The sequence below is a fragment of the Ranitomeya imitator genome, chromosome 6 (genome assembly GCF_032444005.1).
Source record: "Ranitomeya imitator isolate aRanImi1 chromosome 6, aRanImi1.pri, whole genome shotgun sequence".
Classification (NCBI taxonomy): domain Eukaryota; kingdom Metazoa; phylum Chordata; class Amphibia; order Anura; family Dendrobatidae; genus Ranitomeya; species Ranitomeya imitator.
Genome location: NC_091287.1, coordinates 503518667 through 503535844, shown reverse-complemented (window position 1 = coordinate 503535844; position 17178 = coordinate 503518667). Strand labels below are relative to the sequence as shown.

At 43.2% G+C, this 17178-nt stretch overlaps 1 protein-coding gene across 1 annotated transcript in view; it reads left to right on the top strand.

The window, feature by feature from the left end:
• BAALC (BAALC binder of MAP3K1 and KLF4) overlaps positions 1-6374 on the top strand; it is a 143764-nt gene extending 137390 nt beyond the window's left edge. Inside the window, exon 3 of the mRNA XM_069731732.1 lies at positions 913-6374. Within this exon, the coding sequence (XP_069587833.1) occupies positions 913-1023 (111 nt within the window). The 3' untranslated portion in view covers positions 1024-6374. The remainder of the gene's footprint in view (positions 1-912) is intronic.
• Positions 6375-17178: the final 10804 nt, after the last annotated feature.

Sequence of the window (17178 nt, the reverse complement as noted above, 5' to 3'; positions counted from 1 at the left end):
GATTAGAAGATTGCAGTGTTTAGCTGAGCACAGGTCCTCTTTAAATATACAAGGCCATTCATGAGTTAATAGGTTTCTTGTGGCATGGTAATGGTTTAGAGTTCCTAGTGCTCTATTGGCTGTGCTGCTTATTGGAACCACACCCTTCCCTTATATAAACTGGAGTGTGGCTTCCCTCTATGCCAGCAATAGAATCTTCATTCTGTTCCTGGCTTCTGTGGAGAAAGTGTTCTGGAGAGTCGCTCTAGTCGTCTTGAGATTGTTGCATGTGGTTTGTTGTGAATACCGCTACCTTCCCTTTCTGGCGATCTTTCATTTTGCTTTTTGCCTCTTTACTGTGTACCCACTTTCCCTTTGTATTTTATTCTGTGCGTCTGCTGTTTGATTGTGCCTTGGTTTCCCCCTTTTTTGTTAGCCGGTGTTACCCTTTTACTCTTGCCCCTCTGCTCTCTGTGGGGAGGGTGTGAGTTGTGTAGGATTTCAGAAGAACACAAAGAGGCACGTGAAGCGGGCATCTCTGCTTTGAGGGGTAACCCCAGGGTTAGGGATAGAATAGGACTCCCCTATATTAAAGAACAGTATGGAGTCCCTCCTCCCCATCTTTCCTACGGTCACTGTGTAACAATTATGGCACAATATAGCTAGGAATTAGGATGAAACTTACTTTACCTTTGAACAACGCCTTTAAGTCAAATGTGTTATCCAAGTTCCCTATAATGTATTTAAGTTAAACGTCAGACTCAAAATTTTTTGTTTCACGTTCTTCACCCTTTTGAACAAGTTGCAATTTTATTTCTAGAAAGTGATTAAATAGTGGATTCAAACTGTAATTTTGGCCATGTGTTTGACAGATTGTGTTCCTCACCGAAATACAATTGGAGCTCATTTTCCTTTCTACATTACTTTCAATAGGGCAAAAGAGACAGCAAGCGGATGCCCAAAAAAGAAGTCACCATCAATTTATCGAAAACCATAAGGCCAATGGACAGCGACGGACGAATTGCCGAGAACTGCGTTAATTAATCTGGAAGAAGACGATGCTCACGGGGGGCATGTTGAAAAGAATTTGCACACTTTAATGAAGGAGCTGAATGACACAAAGAAAGTGTAATATTTTATGACTGTTTTCTTAAAAAAAACAGGGTTTTTTGGAAACAGATACATAAGGGTATCGAGAAGGAAAAACAATAGGGGCACAAAAGCTTGGTGCTGAGTGCCTTCAGTAAAGCATCTGAGCATCAGGTAGAAAGTCTTGTGAACAATTCGATTTCTGGAAGAGGCCTCATAGCAAGAGCATTTGATGCAATTTAAAGCATAGTATGAGCCTCCATCTACAGGGTCTGTGCGTGACTTTATTCTTGAGAACATCTGAAAACTTATTGAGTCGTTTCAATTCGATAGTAACATGTCTGTCCTATATATAGTAAGCTAAACGGGGCCTGTGTTTTGTGATTATCTTACTACTCTTATTAGTGGATGTGCGCTTTCCAAAGGCTTGGACATTGCATGCAATAACTGACAACCTTTGATATTTAGATGCTAAGCCATTTTTTCTATATACAGGTTCATGGTAACATCATATATCTCCGTCAGTGACTGTAGGACTTCAGGGGCGATGACATGAAACTTTTTGCTTTTTGTGTGATTGCTCTTTTTCAATGTTGCTCCTAGAGGCAGAGATACTATTTGTGAAGATACACAGGAGCCCCGTAGAGATGTAGGTCTAATGTCACCCTAAAAAAAGAACATTACTACTGTATAATACACCGAGCAAAATAATTTCATAAGGGGCATCCTCTAAGCTCCTGTTTTTGAGAACTAGAGACACATATAGTGAGTTCTACGCTTTCTGTGTCCATCCTTGGATTGTCTATCATGAAAAAGTGCATTTTAATCAAGGACAGGTAGAAGAATAAGTTTGGGGCTTTTATGTCTCCGATACAGCCTACTGCATCTATCCTATCCCCCACCCAAAAAAGTTCAGGTTATTGAACACTTCTCCTACAACTCAGAGCATTTGGCTGGCGCAGCATTAGGGCAAGTCTAAAAGCATGGACCATGTATTGTGGCATATTGTCCCTACAGTTGTACCTAGTCACTTCTGGTCCCTATATAGCCCCACACGTATTATGCACCCTTGTGTTTTGCCATATCGTGCCTCTAAAAAGCACCTTGTCCTTTAGAAGCGATAGTTTTAGGGGAGAATACATTCATAATAAAAAACATCAAAAGTACTCAAGATCAGAGGCGAGTACAAGGTTATTCTATGATTCTTAATATGTCTTAATACCATTCTTGCCAACTGTTTGAAATGGGCTTGCAAGAAAGTAGACTTTTTTTCCCCACGTCCAATTTTTATGGACCATGCCTTTTCACGACTCTGTTTACATCTCCAAAATGTGCATCTGGACACTGCAGCTCAGTCTGATGACAAAACATCTCCACTCCATACACAGGAAGCTTAGACTTTGGAGACTTCTGCAATTCCTGGGAGATATTTAACATTTTGTGGGAATCCAGAAAGTCTCAAGATGTTACACGCTATTTGGAAAATATGGGAAAAGCCTATGTAAAGCTCTCAGTCAACTGCAAGTCAACGATACACGGCTTCATTCATATTTCACCAGCTAGAAAACAAATTCAACACATATCTTGTAGATAGGACCATCACCGGAAACTGCAGCATCCTATTCAAGCAAAAAGACTTTACCTTCCCCTAATTATTTTGTGCTCTTTTTTCTTACCAGAGGAGAGTCTGAGTGAAACTGTAGAGACTATATGCCACAATAAATGACCCATGCTTGTAAAGTTGCCCTAATTCTGTGCCAACCAAATAGTCTGATAGGAACAAGCTGTATAAAATAATCTGAAAGGTTTTTTGGAGGTTGCACAGAAGACATTAAGTGCCCACATTTACTTTATGAACATATTATACCTGTCCCTGATTAAATTGCAATTCTCATGATAATCAGACAGCAAAGGATATTCAATGTCCAGTAGGAGAGGACCTGTCGTTTGCTCAAAAAAAATTAATTTCTTTATACAAATCCCTGAGCCCCCTGATTCTGCCGTTCTTTTAAATATTGCCCAGTGTCACGCCATTGCAGAGAAATTTCCATTTGTTGCTTTTAGGGAGCAGTATGTGAAATCTCTGCTTGAAGACCAACTGGGCGTTTCTTCAGAGTCTTTTCTGGTCGCGTGCACTTTCACCCCTCCCTCCCAGAGGCAGACGATCATTGCTCAGCAGCTGATCTAGCAATCTCAGACACTGCTGAGCTGTAATTGACAGCATCTGAGAGGAAGGGGTAAAAGCGCACGACCCCAGAAGAAACGCCCAGTTTGACTACAAGCAGAGATTTCACTTACTGCTCTTCAAAAGCAACAAATGTGAATATCTTTGCAATGGAGCGAAGCAGCACAAAATGTAAAAAAGTGGTGGAATCATAGGAGCTCAGGGATTTTTTTTTCATGATATTTAGCTCAATTTTTTGGGTAAGTAGCAGGTCATCTTTAAAACAGAGCCCACAAAATATGAAATTAAATTGTGAGATTCATTTTATTATCTACAGTTGTCTAGGATTTAGGGTTCTGGTCTAGGTTAGAAGTTTATGGAAGTGCTGTCTACATGATAAATTGCAAGGTTAAAAGCAGGCTAGGAAGGGGTAATATTATCTTTATACCCCCTTAGATGCCTTCAACATAAGCTTAGTAGATCCAAACAGATCATGCTTTTCCTCAGGTTACAGATCATGCATACATTTTTTTAACTAAGTAGCTCAGGCCCCTTACAGCAGTATCGGTTCTTCTACGCTATCGGTGGTCCTGCTTGTAGAAGCGACTCCATTTAAAGGACATATTTCATGATTAATGGAAACCTTGGCTTAGGATTCATGCTTTGGGAGGTCACTCCAAAATCGTTGAAACACATCTAGACAAGACAAAGAACTCGTAACCTTGTGGGTGAAGCATTTCACCTAGGAGTTTTTCACTCCCCAGTCGTAAATCCTTGTACTAATCATGCCACCTCACAGGAACGCTTCTTTAATTAGTATGAGTGGTGGTTAAGGTGAAATGCAAAACTTCAAAAAGTTGAGTTTTGGATGATGAATATTTCACCTCTTGCTAAACTGGGATATGTAAATCTTGATTGATAGGAGCAAAAAGCCATGTGTCCAACAGGAACTAAAAAAAGTTAATATTTTACTATGTTTTTATGGCGATAGCATGTATTTTTTTTTTTAAAGAGAGTAACATTATTATGACATGTTACTACATTAGTTAAAGGATTTGTCCACTTTTGGGGACCTCTTTTTCTTCTTATGTAACGGCGTGCATTTTTGTCTAAAAATGATTTTTGTAGTTGGGTTTCATTAAAAATGTTGTACCATTTTGACTCCTATGGCCCCTGTGTGCACTGCCTATTGCTGGCTGCAGAATGAATTAAATAAAAGTCCATCAGTGAGCTCATTCTGATGATCCGGTGGGAGACTTTCTAATTCCTAACTGTCTTTTTTTTTATCTCCTCTGAGCTACCTTTTGACCACAGACCACTTTGAAGTTGAATGTTCAGGGAAACTAAAAGTCTATAAAGGCAAAATGGTGCAAATTTTTTAATGAAACCAAATAACCCAAAAACATTTTTTAACCCCGAGTACATGCGTTTTAGACAAAAAAAAATTGTCCCCAGAGGTTGACAACCCCCTCATAGGTGTTCTCCAGTAATATGATATTAATGAGCTATTATTAGGATCAGACCGGTTAAAGTCTGACACATGGAATGCTCCATTGATCAGCTGTTGTCAGCTATGGCGGCTGAGTATTGCAGAACAGCCCCCTATTTTCATGACTAGAAGCTAATTGGTAGGAGTTTTGGGTCCCTGACGCCCATGAATCTAAAATTTATGGGCTATCCTGAGCCATCAATGTCAAATAACCCAGAGGCGGACATATTATTGGTGCAACATGTGCAGCCGCACTGGAGCTCCAGAGGTAAGGGGGGCACTGCCACCTCCAAATCAGGTGGGATTGTGCAGTGATTGCAAAGGGTCCCTATACAGTTCTTGCACAGGGGCCCTCTTCTGTCTCTGTCCACCAGTGAAGTAGCCAGAAATCCACTTTAAGTTAATGTGATTCCAATCAAGATGTAGCCAGTCTTTTCCTATTATTGTAATTCATGGCCTTTCTGTATTTTTTCAGGTATATGAAATATTGAAATCTATTTTTTATGGTAAGATGGAAAGTCATCACTAGGGTGCTAGCTAAAAAAGGTACCGAGTTGGTGACCAGCATTTTAAATTTCTATAATATAGACTAAATGGGAAAAATAGTGATTAATACAACATTAACCAATGTGTTACATTTTATTATTAGTGAGAGCGGGCATCTATAACTGAGAAAAGCCCACATGTGTAATGGAAATGTATTAAATTTAATGTATTTTATTAGAGCAATGTGCTGATATGCGTTTGCTATAACCGAATACAGTCCCCGATAAGGGGGGTACTAGGATCCTAAATTTGCGAAAGGATCAGATGCAAATTATCTAGCGCAGATTGATTTTTCGCGGTTGACTGAATGTAACAAAAATATTGCTGCTTGAGATTTGGACATGTTTGGTAAGGTATGTGCCTAATGGTGAGTGCACCAGTAGAACGGTCAATGTTCTTGTGGCATCTTAAAATCCAACATGTCCAATTCCTCTTTCCCCTGATATCTACCATTGAGGGACAGTAGTTCAGCCATCTTTTACGCTTTGAGCACCGGTTGAATAACAAACCCTAAAACAGACACATTTCATACTTTGCCACCATCGTTTCATTAGCCAACGTTGCAACGGACAGGGGTCTTTCCCCAGCTGTTACATATCCAGCCCTAAACCTACAAATTTGCTCAGGTCTACACTAAGCCTGCTGAGATGAGCGTGCAGGATTTAGGAATAGCTTGCATTTCTTGGTCTTTCTTGTCTGTCGTTAGGATCCATTGAAGATGAAAAGATAATTAATTATCCAGCATATTACCCCTTCCCCCGGCTTACTGCATATCTCTTTATGCCTCATCCTGCACTTTTATCTCTTATGAAGGGCTATTGCAATGTCTGGATATAAATACCCCGTATAGTAAAACCTTTCATCTTTGATTTCTTTTTGCTTTCTTTATATTCTTTTTGTACTGTGAATGTTTCACCAGTTATTTTTTCTATGATGTGTAAGATATCATTGTTTCCTCCAAAGATTCTCTTCCACAGAAGCTTATTCCTTGTGTTATAGGGCTGCTAGGCATTGAATTAAATCTGGTCTGTATTACTGTTTTGCAGATGCAATCCTCGCTCTTAAATAAGGCTTTTCTGATATTTTAATAAATTTTCTTGTACTCTACGTTGTGGTTTTATTTCGTTATTTTCTCCAGTCTTTGTATAAAATGTTAAGACAAGATGAATAACAATTTCCAGCTTTTCATCCTTAGGGCTCTTTCAGACCTCCATGATCATGGTTCGGATCTTGGGATGCAATGCGCAGGCTGCCCATGTGTCTCCCTAACCAAGCATGACAACCTCATAGGTAATTGTGAAGCGGAGCTAGTCTATACATTGCGATCTGAGATCAGACCGATGATAATGAACGTCTGAAAGAACTCCAAGGGTGCATTTATATTGGACGATTATCGTGAACCAGCGATTCTTGGAAACTGGATGCTGATCATACAACAACCGATCAAAATGCTGATTTGTTAGAGAATATGATTTTTAATATGCAATAGCTGAAGAAAAAAAGCCATGGACTGCACATCCAAATCCTGACGAAGGTAAGCTGAAACGCGGGTCGGGGTGGACGCATACGGGGAACACTGCTGTCTGCCCCTATTTAGGCATATATTTGTTTCATACCATACCTAATTTTTATATGTCTGCTACTCTTTATCTGAGTTCATAGCACGGTGCTTTATCTTATACTGACACCCGATTGATCAACTACAATGAATTTAGATGCATATGCATCTCAGTGCATTATATGGCAATGCCTTATGGATCTGCATATTTATACTATGATCCATGTTATTTTTGATATGGGATCTAATCTATCTATATAATTGTCTAAGGGGTACTTCCATCTGTTTGTCTGTTACGGAAATCCCGTGTTGCTGATTGGTTGTGGCCGGCCGCGACCAATCAGTGACGGGCACATTCCAGCCGCGAATTCGTCCTTCCCTTCTCCCCTCCAGTCAGTGCCCCCTCCCTATTCTCCAGTCAGTGCCCCCATAGCGTTTTAGCAGTCCGTTAAACAGACTACGTTACACCGCGGCATAACGTGGTGTAACGCAGTCTGTTAACGCTGCTATTAACCCTGTGTGACCAATTTTTTACTATTGATGCTGCCTATGCAGCATCAATAGTAAAAAGATCTAATGTTAAAAATAATAAAAAAAATCATTATATTCTCACCTTCCGGCGCCTTTCCCGCTCGTCGCGACGATCCGGTGCCAAAAATGCACTGTGGCAATGACCGGAGATGACATAGCGGTCTCGCGAGACTGCTACATCGTCATGTGTTATTGCCGCAATGCATTCTTGGGACCGGAGTGTCGCGAGGAGCATCGCTAAACGCTTGGGCTGGATCCGGGGGCCGCCGGAAGGTGAGTATATAACTATTTTTTATTTTAATTCTTTTTTTAACAGAGATATGGTGCCCACATTGCTATATACTACGTAGGCTGTGTTAGATACTACGTGGGCTGTGCTATATACTATGTGGCTGTGCAATATACTACGTGGCTGTGTTATATACTGCATGGGCTGTGTTATATACTGTGTGGCCTTTGTTATATACTAGTGCAGCGCCCCAGGGTCCTGGTCGTTGCAGTAATGTCATTCTTCCACCAGGGGGAGTGATGTTACGTCTGAAGGCAATAAACGAGATCACTTTACCAGGTATCACAAACCATTCAACAACACTTCACACTCCAGTCCACCAGGGGGAGCTATGCTCCTATTTAGTAGGGCACTCTTCACAATTAGGTAAAGCTGGTGGTCTGGATAGGAAGTTAGGCAGAAGCTGACTGGGCTCCACCCAGGCAGCACCTGTCAGGCAGCCAGTGGGAAAGGAGGAACATCTAACAGCTGCAGACAGGAGGGTCCCTGATGGGTGGGATCCTGTCAGAGATCTAGACAGAAGGCCACGGAGCTGCGTCGGCCCGGTTTGCGGCAGCATCCTAAGGAAGGACACGAAAGAGAATTGTATTGTAGAGGGTGAGAAACGAAGTCATAGCAAAAGGAGAGGAAACCAGAAGGAGTTCTGCCCTGTAAAAGGCTGCCTCCTTCTGAGGCGCAGGATCTGGTGGCTGGAACACCGAAGGAGCAATCGTCTCCATGCCTTGCTCCAGAGACCGGCAGGACAGTTAATTGCACATTGCTGATCCGCACCTACACCCAGGAGGCACGGTGGCAACTTGTGGGGGCTGGGGCGTGCTAGAGTCCCTGTAAAAAGCCTCAGGCCATCAGTCATACGGGTTGTTCCTATCCATCTGGGGGACAGAGAGAAAGACATAACATCTAGAACATCTACAACAGTTTTGAGGACCTTACGAGAGGCTCAGCAGTAAGGTACTGCAACATCCAGGCGCTAGAGGAAGGCTACTGATTTCCACCTTGATAAGGGACTCTGGATTTTCCTTCACACTGGCCGGACTCTGCCAGCCCTGTGATCTGGTGCTCTGGACTGTGGACGCTGAAGCCTTCAGTAAAGGTAAAGAGACTTAAAGAGACTGCAACCTTGTGTCCTCGTTCTTCACTGCGCCTCACACCATCCAACATCCACACTCTGGGAAGCCCTGGGGACACACTTCACCTGTGGGAAGGTATAGCATCTAGCTGCCATAACATCACCCCAGCGGACCCCTAAGCAGTGTCGGTCACCCTGGGCAGCACGGTGGCGCAGTGGTTAGCACAGCAGCCTTGCAGCGCTGGGGTCCTGGGTTCTAATCCCACTCAGGACAACATCTGCAAAGAGTTTGTATGTTCTCTCCGTGTTTGCGTGGGTTTCCTCCGGGCACTCCGGTTTCCTCCCACATTCCAAAGACATACTGATAGGGATTCTAGATTGTGAGCCCCATCGGGGACAGTGATGATAATGTGTGCAAACTGTAAAGCGCTGCGGAATATGTTAGCGCTATATAAAAATAAAGATTATTATTATTATTATTATTATTACCCTGACCGAATACCACAGGTGGTGTCACGAACATTATCCCTTTAAAGACCCTTCCCCCATTTACAACGGACCTCCTGAGGGCCACGGACCGGGTCAGCCACCGTGACATCCCCCTTGAGAACCAAAGGACCTGGTACCGAGTACCCCACAGCCCTACGGGGATCACCGGTGTTCGTATTTCCAGTGCAATTTAAATGCCACTGTCAGAGTTTGACAGCGGCATTTAACTAGTTAATAGCTGCAGGTGGATTGCAATTCCACCACGGCTATTGTGGGAGTCCGACATCGAATACTATTATACCCGATGTCGGAAAAGGGATAATAGCCGCCCAACTCACACATTATTCCCCATAGCCCATGACAGTCCTGCATGAACATGAGGAATAAAAGATACTGGTATTTATAAAATACTAGATGGCAGCCCGATTCTAAAGAATAGGGAGTCTAGAATCCATATATACTTTATTTATTCAAATGTAAAAATAATACAATTAATAAATAATAGTAAGAAAGAACAAAAATAATAGGCAGTATATGGAGAAAACACCAAACAAAAGTTCAAAATTGGTGTGAAAATGTCACTGAACCACTTCACAACTAAATATATATAGTTTTGGTAAATGGTATTATCATTTTTTTGACGAAATTCGGCAGGAGCTTGAAGAGCAACGTCACTGGGCCCGCCTCCACGCAGTAGAAACTTGCTGTGAGGTAAAAATTCAAAAATCACACCAAAATGGCGGGCGGAGTGTGTCACAGTACGGCACGTTTCTGATTGGTCGCTCGCAGCAGGCGGCAACCAATCAGACACTGGACACTGTTGACGTCACTTATCTCCGGACATTAGCTCCGGACATTAGCTCCGGACATTAGCTCCGGACATTAGCTCCGGACAAAGCCACGGAAGTTGGCAGAAATTGCAGGAAGTAGTATTCTAGGCAATTAATCTCCGGACATTAGCTCCGGACATTAGCTCCGGACATTAGCTCCGGACATTAGCTCCGGACAAAGCCACGGAAGTTGGCACAAATTGCAGGAAGTAGTATTCTAGGCAATTATATATTAGATTGACATAGGCATTAAAAAAGACAAAAAAATCTGGCCTCCTCCTATACCCCTAATAGCGAGCCAACACTCACCTAATTGTTTTCTCTTAGCCAAAGAGAGCACCATAATCTGCTGCTATTGTGGACTAGAGGAAATGGTCACCGGTTACAAATGCCTAAGACACAGTCCAGGTGTTCCGCACTTCCACTTAGCACTGAGCTTCGTCAGTGACTGTGATTTTTCACTGTATTCTGAAAAGCTAGAGTATACTACTATACCATACATGATCAGATGATCGCAAGTTAAACTCCCTTAAGGAGACTAAAAAAATTAATTAATTTTTAAAAATAGCTTTTTTATAATATAAAATATAAAGACTATATATATATAAAATTTGAACTTCCCACTATTAAAAATAGAATATTTAACAAAATACAAAAATTAACATATTACATTTATTTGCGTTCATGATCATCCGGTACATCAGAACATAATATGAATAGTCCCATAGAATAAAAACATCTAAATCCTAAATGTCAGAACTGTGGATTTTTGGTCTACCCTTTCCCTTTCAAAAATGAGAAAAAAAATACAAACACAGCCATACTCACCTAACACCCATTCCATTGAAGCCCTCAACTTCTGTGAAAAAAAATAAATAAATAAAAAACAGCCATATCCCCCACCTGTCCATCATTTTGTCCCACGCTGTAATCCATGTCTGGGCATAAATAAATTTCAACCTGGACAGTGCCAAGATGCGATCGTCCAGGCTGAGAACCACTGGGGAATGAGCTGCTGCAACTCAGCCTCAGTGACTAGCGGTGACATCATCGAGGTTACTGTTGGTCACTGAGGCTACATTCCCAGCCAGGCCAATGAACTGTGGTGACCTCAGTGAGATCACCGCTAGCACAATGAGAAAAAGTCTTACTGTGCAGCAATGAGTTCACCGCAGTTCACCAGAAGAAATTTCTCACTGTGAACTGCGGTGAAGTCACTGCTGCACTGTGAGACTTTTTCTCATTGTGGTAGCGGTGATCACCATAGTTCAGGGGCTTGCTCACTGCAGCTAATTCTTCCTTGCTTCTAAGCATGAACAGTCGCATGATGCCAGCGTTCATGCTGAAAAGCACATGTCACACAGATGGATTATGGTGTGGAACATTATGGATTCCAACCATCCCTCCATCCAGTCACCCCTCCATCCATCCCTCATCATCCATTCCTCATCCATCCATCCCTCATCCATCCATCCCTTCAGCCATCCCTCATCCATCCATCCCTCATCTATCCATCCATCCCTCATCCAGCCATCCCTCTATCCAGCCACCCCTCCCCATCCCTCCATTAATCCATCCCTCTAGCCATCCCTCATCCATCCATCCATCCATCCATTCATCATTTATCTATCCATCTTTCATACATCCATCCATTCCTAATCCAGCCATTCCTTCATCCCTCAGCTCTCCAACCATCCATCCCTCATCTATCCATCCATTTCTAATCCAGCCATCCAACCATCCATCCCTCATCCATCCAGCCAACCAGCCTCGATGATGTCACCGCTAGTCACTGATGCTGCGCTCACAGCAGCTCATTCTCCCTGGAGGGTCACATCTTGGCATCCCAGACATGGATTACAGCACGGGACAGAACAACGGTCAGGTGAGGGATATGGTTGTTGTTTTTTGCTTTTTTACAGAAGATGAGGGCTTTAATGGAATGAGTATTAGGTGAGTATAACTGTGTTTGTTATTTTTAAATAAAAATTGAAAAGTGTGTTTTGTTTTAACTTCGAATAAAGGACTTTATACTGGCTGTGTCTTTATTTACAATATAACTATAGGATTTGTAATGGATAGGTGTCTTATAGATGCCTCTCCATTACTAAGCCATGGGCTAGATGTCACCAGACAATACAAAGGTGACATCAACCCCACAAATATTACCCCACTTGCCACCATCATAGAGCAAGTGGGAAGAGCCGGGCAAAGCGCCAGAGTTGATGCATCTAATAGATGCGCCTTTTTTGGGTGGCTACGGACTGCTTTTTTTAGACTGTGGGGGCATTATCCATGGCCCCATACCAGCCTGAGAACACCAGCTCCCAGCTGTCTGCTTTAGCTTGGCTAGTTGTCAAAAATGGGGGGGACATTACGCTGTTTTTTTAAAATTATTTATTTAAATCATTTTAAAAAACAGCATGAAGACCCCTTTATTCTTGATAACCAGCCTTGCTAACATTGACAGCTGAAAGCTGCTGCCCCCAGCTGTCAATTTTGCCTGGCTTGTTATATAAAATACAGGGGAACCCACAATGTTTTTTTTAATTATTTATTTAGAGCTGAGGCAGCTGATGAATACTCCCATCAGTCACCACCTGCTCTCGCTGTTATTAGCGGCAACAGGCTTAGGCCGGCGTCACACTAGCGAGTTTTACGAACGTATGTGCAGCGCCCCAGAGTCCTGGTCATTGCTGTAATGTCGTTCTTCCACCTGGGGGATTGATGTTACGTCTGATGGCACCAAAGGAGTTCACCCTGCCAGGAATCACAAAACACACAGCACATTTCACACTCCAGTCCACCAGAGGGAGCAAAAGGTTCTATTTACTAGGCCACTCCTCACATTAGGGTAAAACTGGTGGGTTGGATAGGAAGTTAGACAGAAACAGACTGGGCATTGCCTGAGTAACACCTAGGCAAAAGAGAAAAGCTAACTGGGCTCGGCCCAGGGAATACCTGTCAGGCAGACACAGGAAAAAGGAAAGAACATCAGAGGCTCCGCAAGATAGAAAGACACAGAGCTACGCCTGCAACCCATGCGGCAGCATCCTAAGAAAGGACATGAAAGGAATTGTGTTGTAGAGAGTGAGCCACGAAGTCACAGCACAAGGAGAGCAAAAACCAGAAGGAGTCCTGTCCTAAGAAAGGCTACCTCCTTCTGGAGCGCGGGCCGGTGGCCGGAACACTGAGGGAGTAATTGACTCTATGCTTTACTTCAGAGACCGGCAGGGCATTAAATTACAAGTTGGCTGTCCGACCTAAACACCTTAGCAGACACGGTGGCAATTGCGGAGGAGGGGCGTCTCTAGGGTCCCTATAAAAAAGCCTCAGGCCACCATCGTCATACGGGTTTGTCCTATCCATCTGGGGGACAGAGAGAAAGAAACATAACATCCTCAAAAGTTGTGAGGACCTTACCGAGTTGCTCAGCAGGGGGGTACTACAACGCACGAGCGCTAGTAGGAAGGCTACTGATTTCCACCTGGATAAGGGGACTCTGGAATTGCCATCAGACCATCCGGACCCTGCCTACCCTGTCATCCGGCACTCTGGACTGTGGATGCTGAAGCCTTCAGTAAAGGTAAAGGGACTGCACCCATTGTGTCCTCACTATTCACCGCGCCTTGCACCATCCACCATCACCATCTACACTTCTGGGAAGCCCTGGGGAAACACTTCACCTGTGGGAAGGGACACCATCTAGCTGCCATAACATCACCCCAGCGGACCCCTGAGCAGCGTCGGTCACTCTGACCGAATACCACAGGTGGCGTCACGAACACTACCGTTATCTACGAACTCTGCCTTTAATTGGGCGCCCCTCATAGGGCCACAGTCCAGGTCGGGCCACCGTGACATCCCCGCTGAAGGGAACTGAAGGACCCGGTACCGAGTACCCCATTGCCCTCACGTGGGGGCGATCCATATGAGCGGCGCAAAAACTACGCATTGCACGCGGACCAATGATTTTCTATGGGGCAGCTCCTATCTGCCGTATATTTCTCGGCTGTATTGTACGGCCGTAGAAAATCGCAGCATGCTGCGTTTGTCAGCGCATTGCGCAAAAATCTGCCAATGAAAGTCAATGGGGGTGAGAAAAATACGGATTACACATGGACCAACAGTGTGACTTGCCAGAAATACGCAGCGGTGTTCTATAGAAAAGCCGGCAATTCAGTGCAGTGTACAGTAAAATCACACTGACAGCTTACAATAGAATAGGTGGAATAAATGTCTACACATAGTATAGGGGTATATATATATATATATATGATGGTGGCCTGATTCTAACGCATCGGGTATTCTAGAATATGCATGTCCATGTAGTATATTGCACAGCCCACGTAGTATATTGCCCAGCCACGTAGTATATTGCCCAGCCACGTAGTATATTGCCCAGCCACGTAGTATATTGCCCAAGCCATGTAGTATATTGCACAGTCATGTAGTATATTGTCCAGCCACGTAGTATATTGCCCAGCTACATAGTATATTGCCCAGTGACATAGTATATTGCCCAACCACATAGTATATTGCCCAGCCACGTAGTATATTGCCCAGCCACGTAGTATATTGCCCAACCACGTAGTATATTGCCCAACCACGTAGTATATTGCCCAGTGACGTAGTATATTGCCCAGCCACGTAGTATATTGCCCAGTTACGTGGTATATTGCCTAGTGACGTAGTATATTGTGCAGCCACATAGTATATTGCCCAGTTACATAGTATATTGCCTAGTGACATAGTATATTGCGCAGCCACATAGTATATTGCCCAGTGACGTAGTATACAGCACAGAGCCACGTAGTATATTGCCCAGTTACGTAGTATATTGCCCAGTGACGTAGTATACAGCACAGAGCCACGTAGTATATTGGCCAGTCACGTAGTATATTGCCCAGCTACGTAGTATATTGCCCAGCTAGGTTTGTCACAGGTTAAAAAATAAAAAATAAACATATACTCACCTTTCCGAGGGCCCCTTGTAGTCCACGGCAGCTTCCGGTCCCAGGGTTGGTATGAGCGCAGGACCTGTGAGGACGTCGCGGTCACATGACCGTGACGTCATGGCAGGTCTTTCTAGCGGAGGCGCAAAGGGCCTGTGATGACATTGCGGTCACATGACAGTGACGTCATGGCAGGTCCTTCTCACGCAGGCGCGTAGGGCCTGTGATGACGTCGCGGTCAGATGACCGTGACATCATGGCAGGTCCTTCTCCCATACCATCTTTGCCACCGGAACCTGCAACGGAAGATGGCGGCCAGCGCGAGCGACTACGGAGGGTGAGTATAGCAGGTTTATTTTTTTTAAATTATTTTTAACATTACATTTTTTACTATTGATGCCGCATAGGCAGCGTCAATAGTAAAAAGTTGGGGACACACAGGGTTAATAGCGGCGGTAACGGAGTATGCGGGCGACAGGCACTGACTGCAGGGAGTAAGGAGCGGCCATTTTCTTCCGGACTGTGCCCGTCGCTGATTGGTCGCGGCAGCCATGACAGGCAGCTGGCGAGACCAATCAGACGGAAGTGACCCTTAGACAATTATATAGTAGATATGTCAGTGGGACACATATATATATATATATATATATTTATAATTAACACAGCGCTAGATAGCTTAAAAGCCGGTAATTCAATTGCCGGCTTTTGCTATCTCCTTCCCAAACCCGACAGGATATGAGACATGGTTTACATACAGTAAACCATTTCATATCCCTTATTTTTTAACATATTCCTCAATAATAATGTTCCAAGTGTCTGTTTGCAAAATTTGGGGGCTCTAGCTGTTAAAATAAAGGGTTAAATCACAGAAAGAATTGACGTGGGCTCCCGCGCAATTTTCTCCGCCAGAGTGGGAAAGCCAGTGACTGAGGGCAGATATTAATAGCCTAGAGAGGGACCATGGTTATAGGACCCCCCTGGCTAAAAACATCTGTAAGATGCGCCTATTCTGGCACTTAGCCTCTCTCTTCCCACTCCCGTGTAGAGGTGGGATATGGGGTAATAAAGGGTTAATGTCACCTTTCTATTGTAAGGTGACATTAAGCCAGGTTAATAATGGAGAGGTTTCAATAAGACACATATCCATTATTAATCCAATAGTAGTAAATGGTTAATAAAACACACACATTAGGAAAAAAGTATTTTATTGAAATAAAGACACAACATTACAACATGGTGTTGTAATAGTTTATTATACTCTCAATCCAATTGAAGACCCTTGTCACCTCCTGAAACAAAGTTAAAATAAAAAATCAACAATATCCCATACCTTCCATCGTTCAGTCTTGTCCCAAGCTGTAAATCCATCTGAAGGGGTTAAATAATTTTACAAGCAGGAGCCTGCTAATGCAGCCTCCCCTGCCTGTAAAAACTGGCGAATGAATGGAAAGCAGGGGAACGTAGCTACCTAGACTTGCGGTGCTGCACCCCCTGCTGGCATAAACTCAGATGAACTCGAGCGTGGGAATTTTTCGAATTCACAGACCACTATTTTGGAAACATTTCTGCGTATTATGCATGTAAAATACGGACTGTATTTTCCTACGCTGAGTGTGACTCCGGCCTTAGGCTGATGGGAGCAGTAGTCCCATCAGCTGATGCCAGTGACAGGAGATAAACTTTTTACCTCCAATAATAGCTGCGGGCTCACGTTATCATTTGACAGCATGGGAACTGTGGCGTGACTCTGCTCAATCTGTCACAGTCTACACAGTAATGCAACAAAATTATATTAATTAAAAAACTGATTGGAATAGTGACATTTTCTAAGATTACATTCCCTTTTAATGCCTGAAATTAATCATCAGAGTGCTTCCATTGGAATCAAGGGGTATACTATCCATTTGGGTGCAGAACATTGTACTAGACAATATTATATTTTTACACAGAAATGCTAATATACAGAGTACTTACATATTTATGCAGGATACAGTGTTTTTTTATTTTTGCAAGCAGTGATTACAAGGTCACCATGTTTTACTCTCAGTATTAGCATAATCTGATATGATATATCTCCTAAAACCATGAATTAAATAGTAAGAGATGTAATCACACCCTGGTCTCCATGATCTCCTGCTGAGAGATTTCTCATCACAACCTTCAGCAAGGTTCAGAATAATTTAACTAATA